This window comes from Salmo trutta, unplaced genomic scaffold (assembly GCF_901001165.1).
Source record: "Salmo trutta unplaced genomic scaffold, fSalTru1.1, whole genome shotgun sequence".
Lineage (NCBI taxonomy): Eukaryota > Metazoa > Chordata > Actinopteri > Salmoniformes > Salmonidae > Salmo > Salmo trutta.
This window is the reverse complement of record NW_021822469.1, coordinates 365,197-388,185: the sequence shown is the minus strand read 5'-3', so window position 1 is coordinate 388,185 and position 22,989 is coordinate 365,197. Positions and strand designations below refer to the sequence as shown.

Here is a 22,989-nt window from a genome sequence, read left to right as displayed (position 1 = left end):
TTAGGGGAGGTGCTGGCTAGCGGTGTAGAACACCTGGTTAGGAGAGGTGCTGGCTAGCGATGTAGAACACCTGGTTAGGGGAGGTGCTGGCTAGCGATGTAGAACACCTGGTTAGGAGAGGTGCTGGCTAGCAGAGTAGAACACCTGGTTAGGGGAGGTGCTGGCTAGCGGTGTAGAACACCTGGTTAGGAGAGGTGCTGGCTAGCGGTGTAGAACACCTGGTTAGGGGAGGTGCTGGCTAGCGATGTAGAACACCTGGTTAGGAGAGGTGCTGGCTAGCAGAGTAGAACACCTGGTTAGGGGAGGTGCTGGCTAGCAGAGTAGAACACCTGGTTAGAGGAGGTGCTGGCTAGCGGTGTAGAACACCTGGTTAGGGGAGGTGCTGGCTAGCGGTGTAGAACACCTGGTTAGGGGAGGTGCTGGCTAGCAGAGTAGAACACCTGGTTAGGGGAGGTGTTTGCTAGCGGTGTAGAACACCTGGTTAGGAGAGGTGCTGGCTAGCAGAGTAAAACACCTGGTTAGGGGAGGTGCTGGCTAGCGGTGTAGAACACCTGGTTAGGAGAGGTGCTGGCTAGCAGAGTAGAACACCTGGTTAGGGGAGGTGCTGGCTAGCGGAGTAGAACACCTGGTTAGGGGAGGTGCTGGCTAGCAGAGTTGAACACCTGGTTAGGGGAGGTGCTGGCTAGCGATGTAGAACACCTGGTTAGGGGAGGTGCTGGCTAGCAGAGTAGAACACCTGGTTAGGGGAGGTGCTGGCTAGCGATGTAGAACACCTGGTTAGGGGAGGTGCTGGCTAGCGGTGTAGAACACCTGGTCAGGGGAGGTGCTGGCTAGCGATGTAGAACACCTGGTTAGGGGAGGTGCTGGCTAGCAGAGTAGAACACCTGGTTAGGGGAGGTGCTGGCTAGCGATGTAGAACACCTGTTTAGGAGAGGTGCTGGCATGCGATGTAGAACACCTGGTTAGGAGAGGTGCTGGCTAGCGATGTAGAACACCTGGTTAGGGGAGGTGCTGGCTAGCAGAGTAGAACACCTGTTTAGGAGAGGTGCTGGCTAGCGATGTAGAACACCTGGTTAGGGGAGGTGCTGACTAGCGATGTAGAACACCTGGTTAGGGGAGGTGCTGGCTAGCAGAGTAGAACACCTGGTTAGGAGAGGTGCTGGCTAGCGATGTAGAACACCTGGTTAGGGGAGGTGCTGGCTAGCGATGTAGAACACCTGGTTAGGGGAGGTGCTGGCTAGCAGAGTAGAACACCTGGTTAGGGGAGGTGCTGGCTAGCGATGTAGAACACCTGGTTAGGGGAGGTGCTGGCTAGCAGAGTAGAACACCTGGTTAGGGGAGGTGCTGGCTAGCGGTGTAGAACACCTGGTTAGGAGAGGTGCTGGCTAGCAGAGTAGAACACCTGGTTAGGGGAGGTGCTGGCTAGCGGTGTAGAACACCTGGTTAGGAGAGGTGCTGGCTAGCAGAGTAGAACACCTGGTTAGGGGAGGTGCTGGCTAGTGGAGTAGAACACCTGGTTAGGGGAGGTGCTGGATAGCAGAGTTGAACACCTGGTTAGGGGAGGTGCTGGCTAGCGATGTAGAACACCTGGTTAGGGGAGGTGCTGGCTAGCAGAGTAGAACACCTGGTTAGGGGAGGTGCTGGCTAGCGATGTAGAACACCTGGTTAGGGGAGGTGCTGGCTAGCAGAGTAGAACACCTGGTTAGGGGAGGTGCTGGCTAGCGATGTAGAACACCTGGTTAGGGGAGGTGCTGGCTAGCAGAGTAGAACACCTGGTTAGGGGAGGTGCTGGCTAGCGATGTAGAACACCTGTTTAGGAGAGGTGCTGGCATGCGATGTAGAACACCTGGTTAGGAGAGGTGCTGGCTAGCGATGTAGAACACCTGGTTAGGGGAGGTGCTGGCTAGCAGAGTAGAACACCTGTTTAGGAGAGGTGCTGGCTAGCGATGTAGAACACCTGGTTAGGGGAGGTGCTGACTAGCGATGTAGAACACCTGGTTAGGGGAGGTGCTGGCTAGCAGAGTAGAACACCTGGTTAGGAGAGGTGCTGGCTAGCAGAGTAGAACACCTGGTTAGGGGAGGTGCTGGCTAGCGATGTAGAACACCTGGTTAGGGGAGGTGCTGGCTAGCAGAGTAGAACACCTGGTTTGGGGAGGTGCTGGCTAGCGGTGTAGAACACCTGGTTAGGAGAGGTGCTGGCTAGCAGAGTAGAACACCTGGTTAGGTGAGGTGCTGGCTAGCGGTGTAGAACACCTGGTTAGGAGAGGTGCTGGCTAGCGATGTAGAACACCTGGTTAGGGGAGGTGCTGGCTAGCGATGTAGAACACCTGGTTAGGAGAGGTGCTGGCTAGCAGAGTAGAACACCTGGTTAGGGGAGGTGCTGGCTAGCGGTGTAGAACACCTGGTTAGGAGAGGTGCTGGCTAGCGATGTAGAACACCTGTTTAGGGGAGGTGCTGGCTAGCGATGTAGAACACCTGGTTAGGAGAGGTGCTGGCTAGCAGAGTAGAACACCTGGTTAGGGGAGGTGCTGGCTAGCAGAGTAGAACACCTGGTTAGAGGAGGTGCTGGCTAGCGGTGTAGAACACCTGGTTAGGGGAGGTGCTGGCTAGCGGTGTAGAACACCTGGTTAGGGGAGGTGCTGGCTAGCAGAGTAGAACACCTGGTTAGGGGAGGTGTTTGCTAGCGGTGTAGAACACCTGGTTAGGAGAGGTGCTGGCTAGCAGAGTAAAACACCTGGTTACGGGAGGTGCTGGCTAGCGGTGTAGAACACCTGGTTAGGAGAGGTGCTGGCTAGCAGAGTAGAACACCTGGTTAGGGGAGGTGCTGGCTAGTGGAGTAGAACACCTGGTTAGGGGAGGTGCTGGCTAGCAGAGTTGAACACCTGGTTAGGGGAGGTGCTGGCTAGCGATGTAGAACACCTGGTTAGGGGAGGTGCTGGCTAGCAGAGTAGAACACCTGGTTAGGGGAGGTGCTGGCTAGCGATGTAGAACACCTGGTTAGGGGAGGTGCTGGCTAGCAGAGTAGAACACCTGGTTAGGGGAGGTGCTGGCTAGCGATGTAGAACACCTGGTTAGGGGAGGTGCTGGCTAGCGGAGTAGAACACCTGGTTAGGGGAGGTGCTGGCTAGCGATGTAGAACACCTGTTTAGGAGAGGTGCTGGCATGCGATGTAGAACACCTGGTTAGGAGAGGTGCTGGCTAGCGATGTAGAACACCTGGTTAGGGGAGGTGCTGGCTAGCAGAGTAGAACACCTGTTTAGGAGAGGTGCTGGCTAGCGATGTAGAACACCTGGTTAGGGGAGGTGCTGACTAGCGATGTAGAACACCTGGTTAGGGGAGGTGCTGGCTAGCAGAGTAGAACACCTGGTTAGGAGAGGTGCTGGCTAGCGATGTAGAACACCTGGTTAGGGGAGGTGCTGGCTAGCGATGTAGAACACCTGGTTAGGGGAGGTGCTGGCTAGCGATGTAGAACACCTGGTTAGGGGAGGTGCTGGCTAGAAGAGAAGAACACCTGGTTAGAGGAGGTGCTGGCTAGCGGAGTAGAACACCTGGTTAGGGGAGGTGCTGGCTAGTGGAGTAGAACACCTGGTTAGGGGAGGTGCTGGCTAGCAGAGTTGAACACCTGGTTAGGGGAGGTGCTGGCTAGCGATGTAGAACACCTGGTTAGGGGAGGTGCTGGCTAGCAGAGTAGAACACCTGGTTAGGGGAGGTGCTGGCTAGCGATGTAGAACACCTGGTTAGGGGAGGTGCTGGCTAGCAGAGTAGAACACCTGGTTAGGGGAGGTGCTGGCTAGCGATGTAGAACACCTGGTTAGGGGAGGTGCTGGCTAGCAGAGTAGAACACCTGGTTAGGGGAGGTGCTGGCTAGCGATGTAGAACACCTGTTTAGGAGAGGTGCTGGCATGCGATGTAGAACACCTGGTTAGAGGAGGTGCTGGCTAGCGATGTAGAACACCTGGTTAGGGGAGGTGCTGGCTAGCAGAGTAGAACACCTGTTTAGGAGAGGTGCTGGCTAGCGATGTAGAACACCTGGTTAGGGGAGGTGCTGGCTAGCGATGTAGAACACCTGGTTAGGGGAGGTGCTGGCTAGCAGAGTAGAACACCTGGTTAGGGGAGGTGCTGGCTAGCGGTGTAGAACACCTGGTTAGTAGAGGTGCTGGCTAGCAGAGTAGAACACCTGGTTAGGGGAGGTGCTGGCTAGCGGTGTAGAACACCTGGTTAGGAGAGGTGCTGGCTAGCGATGTAGAACACCTGGTTAGGGGAGGTGCTGGCTAGCGATGTAGAACACCTGGTTAGGAGAGGTGCTGGCTAGCAGAGTAGAACACCTGGTTAGGGGAGGTGCTGGCTAGCAGAGTAGAACACCTGGTTAGAGGAGGTGCTGGCTAGCGGTGTAGAACACCTGGTTAGGGGAGGTGCTGGCTAGCGGTGTAGAACACCTGGTTAGGGGAGGTGCTGGCTAGCAGAGTAGAACACCTGGTTAGGGGAGGTGTTTGCTAGCGGTGTAGAACACCTGGTTAGGAGAGGTGCTGGCTAGCAGAGTAAAACACCTGGTTAGGGGAGGTGCTGGCTAGCGGTGTAGAACACCTGGTTAGGAGAGGTGCTGGCTAGCAGAGTAGAACACCTGGTTAGGGGAGGTGCTGGCTAGTGGAGTAGAACACCTGGTTAGGGGAGGTGCTGGCTAGCGGAGTAGAACACCTGGTTAGGGGAGGTGCTGGCTAGCAGAGTTGAACACCTGGTTAGGGGAGGTGCTGGCTAGCGATGTAGAACACCTGGTTAGGGGAGGTGCTGGCTAGCAGAGTAGAACACCTGGTTAGGGGAGGTGCTGGCTAGCGATGTAGAACACCTGGTTAGGGGAGGTGCTGGCTAGCAGAGTAGAACACCTGGTTAGGGGAGGTGCTGGCTAGCGATGTAGAACACCTGGTTAGGGGAGGTGCTGGCTAGCAGAGTAGAACACCTGGTTAGGGGAGGTGCTGGCTAGCGATGTAGAACACCTGTTTAGGAGAGGTGCTGGCATGCGATGTAGAACACCTGGTTAGGAGAGGTGCTGGCTAGCGATGTAGAACACCTGGTTAGGGGAGGTGCTGGCTAGCAGAGTAGAACACCTGTTTAGGAGAGGTGCTGGCTAGCGATGTAGAACACCTGGTTAGGGGAGGTGCTGACTAGCGATGTAGAACACCTGGTTAGGGGAGGTGCTGGCTAGCAGAGTAGAACACCTGGTTAGGAGAGGTGCTGGCTAGCGATGTAGAACACCTGGTTAGGGGAGGTGCTGGCTAGCGATGTAGAACACCTGGTTAGGGGAGGTGCTGGCTAGCGATGTAGAACACCTGGTTAGGGGAGGTGCTGGCTAGAAGAGAAGAACACCTGGTTAGAGGAGGTGCTGGCTAGCAGAGTAGAACACCTGGTTAGGGGAGGTGCTGGCTAGAAGAGAAGAACACCTGGTTAGAGGTGGTGCTGGCTAGCAGAGTAGAACACCTGGTTAGGGGAGGTGCTGGCTAGCAGAGTAGAACACCTGTTTAGGGGAGGTGCTGGCTAGCAGAGTAGAAGACTTCCTAGAAAAGGAGAATCTCACACTGTTGAATCTACCAGAAGGAGAAGATATTTCTAGTTTGGAGTAGAAGTCCACTTTCTCTTACTCTTACTCCCTCTCTCTCCCCTTCTTTCCCTCTCGATGTCTCTCTCTCCCTCACTCTCTCTCCCCTTCTTTCCCTCTCGATGTCTCTCTCTCCCTCACTCTCTCTCCCCTTCTTTCCCTCTTGATGTCTCTCTCCCTCACTCTCTCTCCCCTTCTATCCCTCTCAATGTCTCTCTCTCTCTCCCTCACTCTCTCTCCCCTTCTTTCCCTCTCGATGTCTCTCTCTCCCTCACTCTCTCTCCCCTTCTTTCCCTCTCGATGTCTCTCTCTCCCTCACTCTCTCTCCCCTTCTTTCCCTCTCGATGTCTCTCTCTCCCTCACTCTCTCTCCCCTTCTTTCCCTCTCGATGTCTCTCTCCCTCACTCTCTCTCCTCTTCTTTCCCTCTCGATGTCTCTCTCTCTCTCTCTCTCACTCTCACTCTCTCTTAAAACACAATTCAACAATATTAAAACATTTATTGAACTTTGTAGGAAATCAGCTAAATATTGAACGTATTAGAAAACTCATTCATTTAATCAAGTAAATTATAAGACATGAGCAAAATGCATCAATGATTCGTATTTCCATGCAACTTTCTGATATGGCACAGGAATGCCCGTGTGTGTGTGTGTGTGTGTGTGTGTGTGTGTGTGCGTGCGTGTGTGCGTGCGTGCGTGCGTGCGTGCAGAAGTTATTTTCAGGGGGGTCTCAGGGAGGACTTTAGCAGTACGTACGGTCTGACTGGTCTGTGGTAAAAACACAGGGCTGTGCCAGATCCAGTGAGCTACTACAGGAAGTCTGAATCACAGAGGAGGGCACGTCTAACTATTTTCCTGTTGTTTTCCAGCATTAGGTACATCTCTGTCACTGCTACAGGTGCAACATTATAGTCCCTGTCATTCAATTACACAATATTTTTTATCTTTTTGAGAATGAGTTGTTTAGACCAACACAAAACAACAATGACATAAAACAGAAAGAAGTGTTGTTATCCAACCAACAACAGCCTTCATCAGTTGTCTACGTGTGAAAGTTTCCAGCCTGCTGTATGGACAGGACAAGGAGTAGATTTCCCATGATTGCCTTCTGAATAGGTTTGTTTGCAGGTTATCTTGTGTTGTGCGGTAAGATTTCACATCTATCTGAATAGGTTTGTTTGCATAGTACTGTATCAGTATGTTGTAGAGTAAGGCTTGAAATAAAGCTTGAAATGAAATGTATGCATTCACTACTGTAAGTCGCTCTGGATAAGAGCGTCTGCTAAATGACTCAAATGTAAATGTAAAATGTAATGTTTCCCATGAATGGGTGTGTTTGCAGACATCTTAAGTTAGACACAGTAAGATGATTTTTCACTCTTATCTGAATGGGTGTGTTTGTAAGCCCAATAAGTAGCTTACCCACCACTATCTACACTAGCCATCTATCTGAATGGGTGTGTTAGCAGTAGCTAAGTAGCTTAGCCTTATATACAGTTAGGCTAGTCTATGTGTTAGCAGTAGCTTAACCTTATCTACAGTTAGGCTAGTGGGTGTGTTAGCAGTAGGTACAGTAAGTAGCTAGCCCACCCCTATCTACAGTGAATAAGTAGCTTTCCCATCACTATCCGAATGGGTTTATTTGCAGAATAGTAGCTTTCCCACCCCGTCTACTGTGAACGGGTGTTAGCAGAATAGCTTAAGTCATACAGTAAGAAGGTTTCCCATGTCTGAATAGGTGTGTTAGCAGTAATTAACTTTCCTACCGCTGTCTGTCTGTCGGCAGCCTACCTGAGAGGACCTGGCCTGGGCCCACATAACATAACCTATATCTAATCCTCCTGTCTGCCTCTGCAAAAATGTTGACTTTTCTAGCAACATGCCAATGTGGAATTGTCATCTAATTCCAGACAGCATTCCTGCCTCCATAGCTGCCTCCATCACTCTGCGATGATGCATCTACTACTTGGGATATGTATGCTGCCTGTATTGACAAGGGGTGTGGAGATAAGTGGATTATGGTTTGTGTTAGCGCTAAACTAGGCTAGCAGGACCTACAGTAAGTGGATATTATTTGTGTTGCTAGGCTAGCAGGACCTACATGGAATGTAGTCTGTGTTAGCGGCGCTCTGCTAGGCAAGGCTAGGCTATCTGGACCTAAGTTGAATATGTTTTGTGTTAGGCTAAACTACATTTTACATTTTAGTCATTTTAGCAGACGCTCTTATCCAGAGCGACTTACAGTAGTGAATGCATACATTTCATACAATTTCATACATTTTTTTTTTTTCTGTGCTGGCCCCCCGTGGGAATCGAACCCACAACCCTGGTGTTGCAAACACCATGCTCTACCAACTGAGCTACAGGGAAGGCTACATGGTTTGTGTTAGGCTAAGCTAGGCTAGCTGGACCTAAGCGGAATGTGATTTGTGTTAGCCTAGGCTAGGCTACGTAGCTGGACCTGGGTGGAATATGGTTTGTGTTAGGCTAGTTTAAGCTAGGCTAGCTAGACCTAAGTAGAAAAGGATTTGTGTTAGCGCTGGGCTAGGTAAGGCCAGAGAGGAAGAGGTTGAAGCGAGAGGGTTTACTCAATGAGAGTCGAATTTGGTCAACAAAAAATGTAATTGCTAATTTGCAACGTAAGGCTTATTTGACCTAATAGATGTTACGTAATGGTTTGGTTGTTACGAATGCACTGATATAAGTGGATGCATGTGGGATTTCACAAACTTTGAAAAAAACAATTCTGTATCGGAGTTGTGCTTGCTGTTCACACGCGTATCCAACCTCTCATTGGCTAGAATGGTTCCACCTGATTTTGCCTCCTTCCGCCTGCCTTCCATCTTTGAAGACATGTATTTCCATTGTTTGAGCGGTCACTCGGCTATCTTGTCAATATAATAGATCATCTTTGGTAAAGCTAGGCAAACTGGGCCTTTTTAAATGGAATATGGTTCAAATAAATATTATGTTAGGCTAGCTAGCTTGCTGGGCCTTCTTGGAGCCCAGAGGAGCCCTGGTAAGAGTAGGATGCATTTTCCCCACTAATGATTAAGGTTAGGATTGGGGAAGCTGAAGCTGATCTTAGATCTGTGCGTAGGGGAAACTTCACCCCTCTGCGCTCTGATATGGCCTGATTTGGTCTGAGACGAGACTGGATGAGGTAAAGGATTAGTGTGACTAAAGCCAGACAATTCATCTGGATGAATCAGTAAATCCGCCATCCCAACTACGCACTCACCAGTGTTCATTTTGCCACTCTTTTTTAGATTTAATCTAGTCTTATTTACCCAGTCAGATATAGAGGAGTTATTTACCCAGTCAGATATAGAGGAGTTATTTACCCAGTCAGATATAGAGGAGTTATTTACCCAGTCAGATATAGAGAAGTTATTTACCCAGTCAGATATAGAGGAGTTATTTACCCAGTCAGATATAGAGGAGTTATTTAATAGGTCAGATATAGAGGAGTTATTTACCGAGTCAGATATAGTGTAGTGGTAAGAGGAGTTATTTACCGAGTCAGATATAGAGGAGTTGTTTACCCAGTCAGATATAGAGAAGTTATTTACCCAGTCAGATATAGAGGAGTTATTTACCCAGTCAGATATAGAGGAGTTATTTACCCAGTCAGATATAGAGGAGTTATTTACCCAGTCAGATATAGAGGAGTTATTTACCCAGTCAGATATAAAGGAGTTATTTACCCAGTCAGATATAGAGGAGTTATTTACCCAGTCAGATGTAGAGGAGGTATTTACCCAGTCAGATGTAGAGGAGTTATTGACCCAGTCAGATGTAGAGGAGTTATTGACCCAGTCAGATGTAGAGGAGTTATTGACCCAGTCAGATGTAGAGGAGTTATTGACCCAGTCAGATATAGAGGAGTTATTTACCCAGTCAGATATAGAGGAGTTATTTACCCAGTCAGATATAGTGTAGTGACAAGAGGAGTTATTTACCCAGTCAGATATAGAGGAGTTATTTACCCAGTCAGATATAGAGGAGTTATTTACCCAGTCAGATATAGAGGAGTTATTTACCCAGTCAGATATAGTGGAGTGACAAGAGGAGTTATTTACCCAGTCAGATATAGAGGAGTTATTTACCCAGTCAGATATAGTGTAGTGACAAGAGGAGTTATTGACCCAGTCAGATATAGAGGAGTTATTTACCCAGTCAGATATAGAGGAGTTATTTACCCAGTCAGATATAGAGGAGTTATTTACCCAGTCAGATATAGTGGAGTGACAAGAGGAGTTATTTACCCAGTCAGATATAGAGGAGTTATTTACCCAGTCAGATATAGAGGAGTTATTTACCCAGTCAGATATAGAGGAGTTATTTACCCAGTCAGATATAGAGGAGTTATTTACCCAGTCAGATATAGTGTTACCAAGGCTACGTTCAGCAGGGTACTGGTAATGTTACCAAGGCTACGTTCAGCAGGGTACTGGTAATGTTACCAAGGCTACGTTCAGCAGGGTACTGGTAATGTTACCAGGGCCAATTGTAAAACTTTCTCGAACATTGTAGATATAAATTCCGTGAATAGAGCCGTTGTTTTTCCTTATTCAACATGTCAGATCGGCATGTTTGTTCTTCATAGCATATTTCTATCTAAATGTTGCGTCCAACTGAACACGCCCCAGGTTGTTAGCTATAGCTAGTTAATGAGGTAACATGACTGAACAAGGTTTAGCCTAAAGAAATGAACAATAGAAAGAAAAAAACGTTTTCTCTCAGGAAAAGGAGACTTGGCTACATTGGCTAAGGATCCTGTATATGAAATAATTTGTAAGTCGCTCTGGATAAGAGCGTCTGCTAAATGACTTAAATGTAAATGTAAATGTAAATGCAGTGGGAAACTGGGGGGGCAAGACTATAATGTCAGACAGCCTACTTTTCTATAACCTATTCAAGGGAGAGAAAAACATAGCTAAACTGTTGTTTTACTATTAAACTCAATGCTGCTACTGTTTTTCATTTCCTAAAGCAGCTCCAGACAAAGGGTAGCTAACTAGAAGGCTGGTGATGACTAGTTATTAGCTAAGGTGAACTAAGAAAGTGGCCTGCGAGATGGGTGTAATCGGAGGCGGAGCCAGTCTGCCTGTCTGCCCACATCTCTTTCTCCCCTGCAGCTCACCAGCTGCATTGGCTGTGTGCTTCCTTCCCACTGCTCAACTACAACTGCACTGTGCATCTGTCCTGCTAATATGAATTGTGCTTATTACTAAAAAGCTTTCAATCTTTTCAAAAACTGTTATCCAGTTCACTTAGTCGTCAAATTTTAGTCACAACGATAATTTTGTCTTGTTTTAGTGAACTGAAATGAAAAAGAAACAAATTCTGGGACTATTTAATCTGTTATAGTCTCATCAATTGCCACTGAAAAATAGGTGTTTGATAAATATTTGACCTCCTAGCTCCTGAACACCTAGCTCCCGAACACCTAGCTCCCGACCTCCTAGCTCCCGACCTCCTAGCTCCCGGCCTCCTAGCTCCCGGCCTCTTGACTTCTAGCTCCCGACCTCCTAGCTCCTGGCCTCTTAGCTCCTGGCCCCGGCCTCCTAGCTCCCGGCCTCCTAGCTCCCGGCCTCCTAGCTCCCGGCCTCCTAGCTCCCGGCCTCCTAGCTCCCGACCTCCTACCTCCCGACCTCCTAGCTCCCGGGCCTCCTAGCTCCCGGGCCTCCTAGCTCCCGGGCCTCCTAGCTCCCGACCTCCTAGCTCCCGACCTCCTAGCTCCCGGCCTCTTAGCTCCCGGCCTCATGACTTCTAGCACTTGGACTCCTGGCCTCTTGGCTTCTAGCTTCTGGCCTCCTAGCTCCCGACCTCCTAGCTCCCGGCCTCCTAGCTCCCGGCCTCCTAGCTCCCGGCCTCCTAGCTCCCGGCCTCCTAGCTCTCGGCCTCCTGGTCCTAGCTCCCGACCTCCTAGCTCCCGGCCTCCTAGCTCCTGGCCTCTTGACTTCTAGCTCCCAGCCTACTAGCTCCCGGCCTCCTAGCTCCTGGCCTCCTAGCTCCCGACCTCCTAGCTCACGGCCTCCTAGCTCCTGGCCTCTTGACTTCTAGCTCCTGGCCTCCTAGCTCCCGACCTCCTAGCTCACGGCCTCCTAGCTCCTGGCCTCTTGACTTCTAGCTCCTAGCCTCCTAGCTCCTGGCCTCTTGACTTCTAGCTCCTGGCCTCCTAGCTCCTGGCCTCTTGGCTTCTAGCTCCTGGCCTCCTAGCTCCTGGCCTCTTGGCTTCTAGCTCCTCGCCTCCTAGCTCCTGGCCTCTTGGCTTCTAGCTCCTGGCCTCCTAGCTCCTGGCCTCTTGACTTCTAGCTCCTGGCCTCCTAGCTCCTGGCCTCTTGGCTTCTAGCTCCTGGCCTCCTAGCTCCTGGCCTCTTGGCTTCTAGCTCCTGGCCTCCTAGCTCCTGGCCTCTTGGCTTCTAGCTCCTGGCCTCCTAGCTCCTGGCCTCTTGACTTCTAGCTCCTGGCCTCCTAGCTCCTGGCCTCTTGGCTTCTAGCTCCTGGCCTCCTAGCTCCTGGCCTCCTGGACTTTAAGTGAACAGAGAGACGTCTTTTTACCTTTAACTCAATTTTGCAGTTGTGATGCAAACCGTGAGACTGCTGAACAAACTTCCCATTCTGTACATTGATTGTGTCTCCTGCCAACTGGTCCACGATGACGTCTGTTAGGCCCAGTGACTCATCTAGCTACCTGCCTTCTCTCTGTGTGTGTGTGTGTGTGTGTGTGTGTGTGTGTGTGTGTGTGTGTGTGTGTGTGTGTGTGTGTGTGTGTGTGTGTGTGTGTGCCACAGCGAAACCTAGATGCCGCTTAAAAGCCATGAATTAACGCAAGCAAGGGGTTATGTGAAAGTATGCTGCTTGGTAGGAGGGTGTATGTGTACGCTCTCTGACTGTGTGTGGTTGTTTGTGCGCACCCCTAACCTCTCCCCTTACAGGTACTGTTAGTATTTTACCTTTAACCCCTAACCTCTCCCCTTACAGGTACTGTTAGTATTTAACCCCTAACCTCTCCCCTTACAGGTACTGTAAGTATTTGACCTTTTAACCTCTAACCTCTCCCCTTACAGGTACTGTTAGTATTTGCCAAAGAGGACAGCCAGAATAATGCGTTCTGCTGGGCGTGTGAGAAGGCCAACTTCAGGTGTAACGTGGCGAGGACGCCAGAGGCGGCGCTGGAGTGTTTCCAGGAAAAGCACCACGACCTCGTCATCATCGACCACAGACATTCCAGATACTTCGACGCTGAATCACTATGCCGGTACGTTACCTTGTTATATCAGTAGGTTAGGTATATGGTGGTACATTACCTTGTTATATCAGTAGGTTAGGTATATGCTGGTACATTACCTTGTTATATCAGTAGGTTAGGTATATCCTGGTACGTTACCTTGTTATATCAGTAGGTTAGGTATATGCTATTACATTACCTTGTTATATCAGTAGGTTAGGTATATGCTGGTACATTACCTTGTTATATCAGTAGGTTAGGTATATGGTGGTACATTACCTTGTTATATCAGTAGGTTAGGTATATGGTGGTACGTTACCTTGTTATATCAGTAGGTTAGGTATATGCTGGTACATTACCTTGTTATATCAGTAGGTTAGGTATATGGTGGTACATTACCTTGTTATATCAGTAGGTTAGGTATATGGTGGTACATTACCTTGTTATATCAGTAGGTTAGGTATATGCTGGTACATTACCTTGTTATATCAGTAGGTTAGGTATATGGTGGTACATTACCTTGTTATATCAGTAGGTTAGGTATATGGTGGTACATTACCTTGTTATATCAGTAGGTTAGGTATATGCTGGTACATTACCTTGTTATATCAGTAGGTTAGGTATATGCTGGTACATTACCTTGTTATATCAGTAGGTTAGGTATATGCTGGTACATTACCTTGTTATATCAGTAGGTTAGGTATATGCTGGTACGTTACCTTGTTATATCAGTAGGTTAGGTATATGCTGGTACATTACCTTGTTATATCAGTAGGTTAGGTATATGCTGGTACATTACCTTGTTATATCAGTAGGTTAGGTATATGGTGGTACGTTACCTTGTTATATCAGTAGGTTAGGTATATGGTGGTACATTACCTTGTTATATCAGTAGGTTAGGTATATCCTGGTACATTACCTTGTTATATCAGTAGGTTAGGTATATCCTGGTACGTTACCTTGTTATATCAGTAGGTTAGGAATATGCTCGTTCTGATATGTTCCCGCTGAAGCACTATGCTGGTATGTTGCTATGCCGGTAGGTGATCTTACTTTGCTGGTATGTTACAATGCCGGTAGGTGATCTTACTATGCCTGTAGGTGATCTTACGATGCTGGTATGTTACAATGCCGGTAGGTGATCTTACTATGCCTGTAGGTGATCTTACGATGCTGGTATGTTACAATGCCGGTAGCTGATCTTACTATGCTGGTAGGTGATCTTACGATGCTGGTATGTTACAATGCCGGTAGGTGATCTTACTTTGCTGGTATGTTACAATGCCGGTAGGTGATCTTACTTTGCTGGTATGTTACAATGCCGGTAGGTGATCTTACTTTGCTGGTGTGTTACAATGCCGGTAGGTGACCTTACTATGCCGGTAGGTGACCATACAATGCAGGTAGGTGGCCTTACTATGCAGGTAGGTGACCTGACAATGCAGGTAGGTGACCTTACTATTCAGGTAGGTGACCATACTATGCCGGTAGGTAACCTTACTATGCTGGTATGTTACTATGCCGGTAGGTAACCTTACTATGCTGGTATGTTACTATGCCGGTAGGTGATCTTACTATGCTGGTATGTTACTATGCTGGTAGGTGATCTTACTATGTTGGTATGTTACTATGCCGGTAGGTGATCTTACTATGCTGGTATGTTACTATGCTGGTAGGTGATCTTACTATGCTGTTATGTTACCATGCTGGTAGGTGATCTTACTATGCTGTTATGTTACTATGCTGGTAGGTGATCTTACTATGTTGGTATGTTACTATGCCGGTAGGTGATCTTACTATGCTGGTATGTTACTATGCCAGTAGGTGATCTTACTATGTTGGTATGTTACTATGCTGGTAGGTGATCTTACTATGTTGGTAGGTGATCTTACTATGCCGGTAGGTGATCTTACTATGCTGGTATGTTACTATGCTGGTAGGTGATCTTACTATGTTGGTATGTTACTATGCTGGTAGGTGATCTTACTATGCTGGTATGTTACTATGCTGTTATGTTACTATGCTGGTAGGTGATCTTACTATGCTGTTATGTTACTATGCTGGTAGGTGATCTTACTATGTTGGTATGTTACTATGCCGGTAGGTGATCTTACTATGCTGGTATGTTACTATGCCAGTAGGTGATCTTACTATGTTGGTATGTCACTATGCTGGTAGGTGATCTTACTATGTTGGTAGGTGATCTTACTATGCCGGTAGGTGATCTTACTATGTTGGTATGTTACTATGCTGGTAGGTGATCTTACTATGTTGGTATGTTACTATGCCGGTAGGTGATCTTACTATGTTGGTATGTTACTATGCTGGTAGGTGATCTTACTATGCTGGTATGTTACTATGCTGGTAGGTGATCTTACTATGTTGGTATGTTACTATGCTGGTAGGTGATCTTACTATGTTGGTATGTTACTATGCCGGTAGGTGATCTTACTATGCTGGTATGTTACTATGCTGGTAGGTGATCTTACTATGCTGTTATGTTACCATGCTGGTAGGTGATCTTACTATGCTGTTATGTTACTATGCTGGTAGGTGATCTTACTATGTTGGTATGTTACTATGCCGGTAGGAGATCTTACTATGCCAGTAGGTGACCTTACAATGCAGGTAGGTGACCATACTATGCCGGTAGGTAACCTTACAATGCTGGTATGTTACTATGCCGGTAGGGGATCTTACTATGTTGGTATGTTACTATGCCGGTAGGTGATCTTACTATGTTGGTATGTTACTATGCTGGTAGGTGATCTTACTATGTTGGTATGTTATTATGCCGGTAGGTGATCTTACTATGTTGGTATGTTACTATGCTGGTAGGTGATCTTACATTTTACATTTACGTCATTTACGTCTTATCCAGAGCGACTTACAAATTGGTGCATTCACCTTATGATATCCAGTGGAACAACCACTTTACAATAGTACATCTATATCTTTTTTTTTGGGGGGGGGGGGTTAGAAGGATTACTTAATCCTATCCCAGGTATTCCTTAAAGAGGTGGGGTTTCAGGTGTCTCCGGAAGGTGGTGATTGACTCCGCTGTCCTGGCGTCGTGAGGGAGCTTGTTCCACCATTGGGGTGCCAGAGCAGCGAACAGTTTTGACAGGGCTGAGCAGAAACTGTGCTTCCGCAGAGGTAGGGAGGCGAGCAGGCCAGAGGTGGATGAACGCAGTGCCCTTCTTTGGGTGTAGGGACTGATCAGAGCCTGAAGGTACGGAGGTGCCGTTCCCCTCACAGCTCCGTAGGCAAGCACCATGGTCTTGTAGCAGATGCGAGCTTCAACTGGAAGCCAGTGGAGTGTGCGGAGGAGCGGGGTGACGTGAGAGAACTTGGGAAGGTTGAACACCAGACGGGCTGCGGCGTTCTGGATGGGTTGTAGGGGATTGATGGCACAGGCAGGGAGCCCCGCCAACAGCGAGTTGCAGTAATCCAGACGGGAGATGACAAGTGCCTGGATTAGGACCTGCGCCGCTTCCTGTGTGAGGCAGGGTTGTACTCTGCAAATGTTGTAGAGCATGAACCTACAGGATCGGATCACCGCCTTGATGATAGCGGAGAACGACAGGGTGTTGTCCAGGGTCACGCCAAGGCTCTTAGCACTCTGGGAGGAGGACACAATGGAGTTGTCAACCGTGATGGTGAGATCATGGAACGGGCAGTCCTTCCCCGGGAGGAAGAGCAGCTCCGTCTTGCCGAGGTTCAGCTTGAGGTGGTGATCCGTCATCCACACTGATATGTCTGCCAGACATGCAGAAATGCAATTCGCCACCTGGTTATCAGAATGGGGAAAGGAGAAGATGAATTGTGTGTCGTCTGCGTAGCAATGATAGGAGAGACCATGTGAGGATATGACAGAGCCAAGTGACTTGGTGTATAGCGAGAATAGGAGAGGGCCTAGAACTGAGCCCTGGGGGACACCAGTGGTGAGAGCACGTGGTGCGGAGACGGATTCTCGCCATGCCACCTGGTAGGAGAGACTTGTCAGGTAGGATGCAATCTAAGAGTGAGCCGTGCCGGAGATGCCCAACTCGGAGAGGGTGGAGAGGAGGATCTGATGGTTCACAGTATCAAAGGCAGGATGAGAGCAGAGGAGAGAGAGTTAGCTTTAGCAGTGCGGAGAGCCTCCGTGACACAGAGAAGAGCAGTCTCAGTTGAATGACCAGTCTTGAAACCTGACTGATTTGGATCAAGAAGGTCATTCTGAGAGATAGCAAGAGAGCTGGCCAAGGACGGCACGCTCAAGAGTTTTGGAGAGGAAAGAAAGAAGGGATACTGGTCTGTAGTTGTTGACATCGGAGGGATCGAGTGTAGGTTTTTTGAGAAGGGGTGCAGCTCTCGCTCTCTTGAAGACGGAAGGGACGTAGCCAGCGGTCAAGGATGAGTTGATGAGGTAAGGGAGAAGGTCTCCGGAAATGGTCTGGAGAAGAGATGGAGGGGACAGGGTCAAGCGGGCAGGTTGTTGGGTGGCCGGCCGTCACAAGTCGCAAGATTTCATCTGGAGAGAGAGGGGAGAAAGAGGTCAAAGCATAGGGTAGGGCAATGTGAGCAGGACCAGCGGTGTCATTTGACTTAACAAACGAGGATCGGATGTCGTCAACCTTCTTTTCAAAATGGTTGACAAAGTCGTCCGCAGAGAGGGAGGAGGGGGGGAGGGGGAGGAGGATTCAGGAGGGAGGAGAAGGTGGCAAAGAGCTTCCTAGGGTTAGAGGCAGATGCTTGGAATTTAGAGTGGTAGAAAGTGGCTTTAGCAGCAGAAACAGAGGAAGAAAATGTGGAGAGGAGGGAGTGAAAAGATGCCAGGTCCGCAGGGAGGCTAGTTTTCCTCCATTTCCACTCGGCTGCCCGGAGCCCTGTTCTGTGAGCTCGCAATGAGTCGTCAAGCCACGGAGCAGGAGGGGAGGACTGAGCCGGCCGGGAGGATAGGGGACATAGAGAGTCAAAGGATGCAGAAAGGGAGGAGAGGAGGGTTGATGAAGCAGAATCAGGAGATTGGTTGGAGAAGGTTTGAGCAGAGGGAAGAGATGAAAGGATGGAAGAGGAGAGAGTAGCAGGAGAGACAGAGAGAGCGAAGGTTGCGGCGGCGCAATACCATCTGAGTAGGGGCAGAGTGAGTAGTGTTGGAGGAGAGCGAGAGGGAAAAGGATACAAGGTAGTGGTCGGAGACTTGGAGGGGAGTTGCAGTGAGATTGGTAGAAGAACAGCATCTACTAAAGATGAGGTCATGCGTATTGCCTGCCTTGTGAGTAGGGGGGGACGGTGAGAGGGTGAGGCCTAAAGAGGAGAGGAGTGGAAAGAAGGAGGCAGAGAGAAATGAGTCAAAGGTAGACGTAGGGAGGTTAAAGTCACCCAGAATTGTGAGGGGTGAGCCATCCTCAGGAAAGGAACTTATCAAGGCGTCAAGCTCGTCCAAGGGAACCTGGAGGGCGATACATTATAAGGATGTTAAGCTTGAATGGGCTAGTGATTGTGACAGCATGGAATTCAAAGGAGGAGATAGACAGATGGGTCAGGGGAGAAAGAGAGAATGTCCACTTGGGAGAGATGAGGATTCCAGTCCCGCCACCCCGCTGACCAGATGCTCTCGGGGTATGCGAGAACACGTGGTCAGACGAGGAGAGAGCAGTAGGAGTAGCAGTGTTTTCTGTGGTAATCCATGTTTCCGTCAGCGCCAAGAAGTCGAGGGACTGGAGGGTAGCATAGGCTGAGATGAACTCAGCCTTGTTGGCCGCAGACCGGCAGTTAAAGAGGCTGCCGGAGACCTGGAACTCCACGTGGGTCGTGCACGCAGGGACCACCAGGTTAGAGTGGCAGCGGCCATGCGGTGTGAAGCATTTGTGTGGCCTGTGCAGAGAGGAGAGAACAGGGATAGACAGACACATAGTTGACAGGCTACAGGAGAGGCTACGCTAATGCAAAGGAGATTGGAATGAAAATTAACTAAACAACTGGGGAAGCGAGAGAGCAGGGCCTCCCTAACTAACCATTCGCTGAAACACTCAAATATAACTATTCCAACTTCCACTTAGAAATTATAATTGATGTAAACTACAGTGGTTCAATGTTTCCAGGAATAGGCTCAAACTTAGTTTATTCAGCTAGATAACTTGGTACAGTATTCTTCCGTGAAACCCACCCAGTGCACCGTGTCTTATGACGCCGTAGCTAACTAGCATGCTAGCATCCAATGACACATCTTACTATGTTGGTATGTTACTATGCCGGTAGGTGATCTTACTATGTTGGTATGTTACTATGCCGGTAGGTGATCTTACCATGTTGGTATGTTACTATGCCGGTAGGTGATCTTACTATGCCGGTAGGTGATCTTACTCTGTTGGTATGTTACTATGCCGGTAGGTGATCTTACTATGCCTGTAGGTGATCTTACTATGCTGGTATGTTACTATGCCGGTAGGTGATCTTACTATGCTGGTATGTTACTATGCTGGTAGGTGATCTTACTATGCTGGTATGTTACTATGCCGGTAGGTGATCTTACTATGCTGGTATGTTACTATGCCGGTAGGTGATCTTACTATGTTGGTATGTTACTATGCCGGTAGGTGATCTTACTATGTTGGTATGTTACTATGCTGGTATGTTACTATGCTGGTATGTAACTATGCTGGTGTGTTACTATGCTGGTGTTTAACTATGCTGGTATGTTACTATGCTGGTATGTTACTATGCTGGTATGTTACAATGCTGATATGTTACTGTGCTGGTATGTTACTGTGCTGGTATGTTACTATGATGGTTGGGTATGTTACTATGTTGGTATGTTACTATGCTGGTTGGGTATGTTACTATGCTGGTGTGTTACTATGTTGGTATGTTACTATGCTGGTTGGGTATGTTACTATGCTGGTTGGGTATGTTACTATGCTGGTGTGTTACTATGTTGGTATGTAACTATGTTGGTATGTTACTATGCTGGTTGGGTATGTTACTGTGCTGGTATGTTACTATGCTGGTATGTTACTATGCTGGTATGTTACTATGCTGGTATGTTACTATGCTGGTATGTTACTATGCTGGTATGTTACTATGCTGGTATGTAACTATGCTGGTGTGTAACTATGCTGGTGTGTATGCTGGTATGTTACTATGCTGGTATGTTACTATGCTGGTATGTTACTGTGCTGGTATGTTACTATGCTGGTGTGTTACTATGTTGGTTGGTTACTATGCTGGTATGTTACTATGTTGGTATGTTACTATGTTGGTTGGTTACTATGCTGCTATGTTACTATGCTGGTGTGTTACTATGCTGGTATGTTACTATGCTGGTATGTCACTATGCTGGTGTGTTACTATGCTGGTATGTTACTATGCTGGTATGTAACTGTGCTGGTGTGTTACTATGTTGGTATGTTACTATGCTGGTATGTTACTATGCTTGTATGTTACTATGCTGGTATGTTACTATGCTGGTATGTTACTGTGCTGGTATGTTACTGTGCTGGTATGTAACTGTGCTGGTGTGTTACTATGCTGGTATGTTACTATGCTGGTATGTTACTATGCTTGTATGTTACTATGCTGGTATGTTACTATGCTGGTATGTTACTGTGCTGGTATGTTACTATGCTGGTATGTTACTATGTTGGTATGTAACAATGCTGGTGTGTTACTATGTTGGTTGGTTATTATGCTGGTATGTTACTGTGCTGGTATGTTACTATGCTGGTATGTTACTATGCTGGTATGTTACTATGCTTGTATGTTACTATGTTGGTTGGTTACTATGCTGGTATGTAACTATGCTGGTGTGTTACTATGTTGGTTGGTTACAATGCTGGTATGTAACTATGCTGGTATGTAACTATGCTGGTATGTAACTAGGCTGGTATGTAACTATGCTGGTATGTAACTCTGCTGGTGTGTTACTATGTTGGTTGGTTACTATGCTGGTATGTAACTATGCTGGTGTGTTACTATGCTGGTATGTTACTATGCTGGTATGTAACTATGCTGGTATATTACTATGCTGGTATGTTACTATGCTGGTATGTTACTATGATTGTATGCTACTATGATTGTATGCTACTATGTTGGTTGGTTACTATGCTGGTATGTTACTATGCTTGTATGCTACTATGTTGGTTGGTTACTATGCTGCTGGTATGTAACTATGCTGGTGTGTTACTATGTTGGTTGGTTACTATGCTGGTATGTAACTATGCTGGTGTGTTACTATGTTGGTTGGTTACTATGCTGGTATGTTACTATGCTGGTATGTTACTATGTTGGTTGGTTACTATGCTGGTATGTTACTATGCTGGTATGTAACTATGCTGGTATGTTACTATGCTGGTATGTTACTATGCTGGTATGTTACTATGCTGGTATGTTACTATGCTGGTATGTTACTATGCTAGTATGTTACTATGCTTGTATGTAACTCTGCTGGTGTGTTGCTATGTTGGTTGGTTACTATGCTGGTATGTTACTATGATTGTATGCTACTATGATTGTATGCTACTATGTTGGTTGGTTACTATGCTGGTATGTTACTATGCTTGTATGCTACTATGTTGGTTGGTTACTATGCTGCTGGTATGTAACTATGCTGGTGTGTTACTATGTTGGTTGGTTACTATGCTGGTATGTAACTATGCTGGTGTGTTACTATGTTGGTTGGTTACTATGCTGGTATGTTACTATGCTGGTATGTTACTATGTTGGTTGGTTACTATGCTGGTATGTTACTATGCTGGTATGTAACTATGCTGGTATGTTACAATGCTGGTATGTTACTATGCTGGTATGTTACTATGCTGGTATGTTACTATGCTAGTATGTTACTATGCTTGTATGTAACTCTGCTGGTGTGTTGCTATGTTGGTTGGTTACTATGCTGGTATGTTACTATGCTGGTATGTTACTATGCTGGTATGTTACTATGCTGGTATGTTACTATGCTGGTATGTTACTATGCTAGTATGTTACTATGCTTGTATGTAACTCTGCTGGTGTGTTGCTATGTTGGTTGGTTACTATGCTGGTATGTTACTATGCTGGTATGTTACTATGCTGGTATGTTACTATGCTTGTATGTTACTATGTTGGTTGGTTACTATGCTGGTATGTTACTATGCTGGTATGTTACTATGCTAGTATGTTACTATGCTGGTATGTAACTCTGCTGGTGTGTTGCTATGTTTGTTGGTTACTATGCTGGTATGTAACTATGCTGGTGTGTTACTATGTTGGTTGGTTACTATGCTGGTATGTTACTATGCTGGTATGTTACTATTTTGGTTGGTTACTATGCTGGTATGTTACTATGCTGGTATGTTACTATGCTGGTATGTTACTATGCTGGTATGTAAATATGCTGGTATGTTACTATGCTGGTATGTTACTATGCTGGTATGTTACTATGCTAGTATGTTGCTATGCTTGTATGTAACTCTGCTGGAGGGTTGCTATGTTGGCTGTTTACTATGCTGGTATGTTACTATGCTGGTATGTTACTATGCTGGTATGTTACTATGCTTGTATGTTACTATGTTGGTTGGTTACTATGCTGGTATGTAACTATGCTGGTGTGTTACTATGTTGGTTGGTTACTATGCTGGTATGTTACTATGCTGGTATGTTACTATGCTGGTATGTAACTATGCTGGTATGTTACTATGCTGGTATGTTACTATGCTGGTATGTTACTATGCTAGTATGTTACTATGCTGGTATGTAACTCTGCTGGTGTGTTGCTATGTTGGTTGGTTACTGTGCTGGTATGTTACTATGCTGGTATGTTACTGTGCTGGTATGTTTCTATGCTGGTATGTAACTATGCTGGTGTGTTACTATGTTGGTTGGTTACTATGCTGGTATGTTACTATGCTGGTTGGTTACTATGCTGGTATGTTACTATGCTGGTATGTTACTATGCTGGTTGGTTACTATGCTGGTATGTAACTATGCTGGTATGTTACTATGCTGGTTGGTTACTATGCTGGTGTGTAACTATGCTGGTATGTTACTATGCTGGTATGTAACTATGCTGGTATGTTACTATGCTGGTTGGTTACTATGCTGGTATGTAACTATGCTGGTATGTAACTATGCTGGTATGTAACTCTGCTGGTATGTTGCTATGTTGGTTGGTTACTGTGCTGGTATGTTACTATGC

The 22,989-nt window shown here is 47.3% G+C and overlaps 1 protein-coding gene across 1 annotated transcript in view; it reads left to right on the top strand.

The window, feature by feature from the left end:
* LOC115182358 (high affinity cAMP-specific and IBMX-insensitive 3',5'-cyclic phosphodiesterase 8A) overlaps positions 1-22,989 on the top strand; it is a gene marked incomplete in the record, with an annotated part of 151,612 nt that overhangs the window by 90,409 nt on the left and 38,214 nt on the right. Inside the window, 1 exon segment of the mRNA XM_029743977.1 lies at positions 12,667-12,857. Within this exon segment, the coding sequence (XP_029599837.1) occupies positions 12,667-12,857 (191 nt within the window).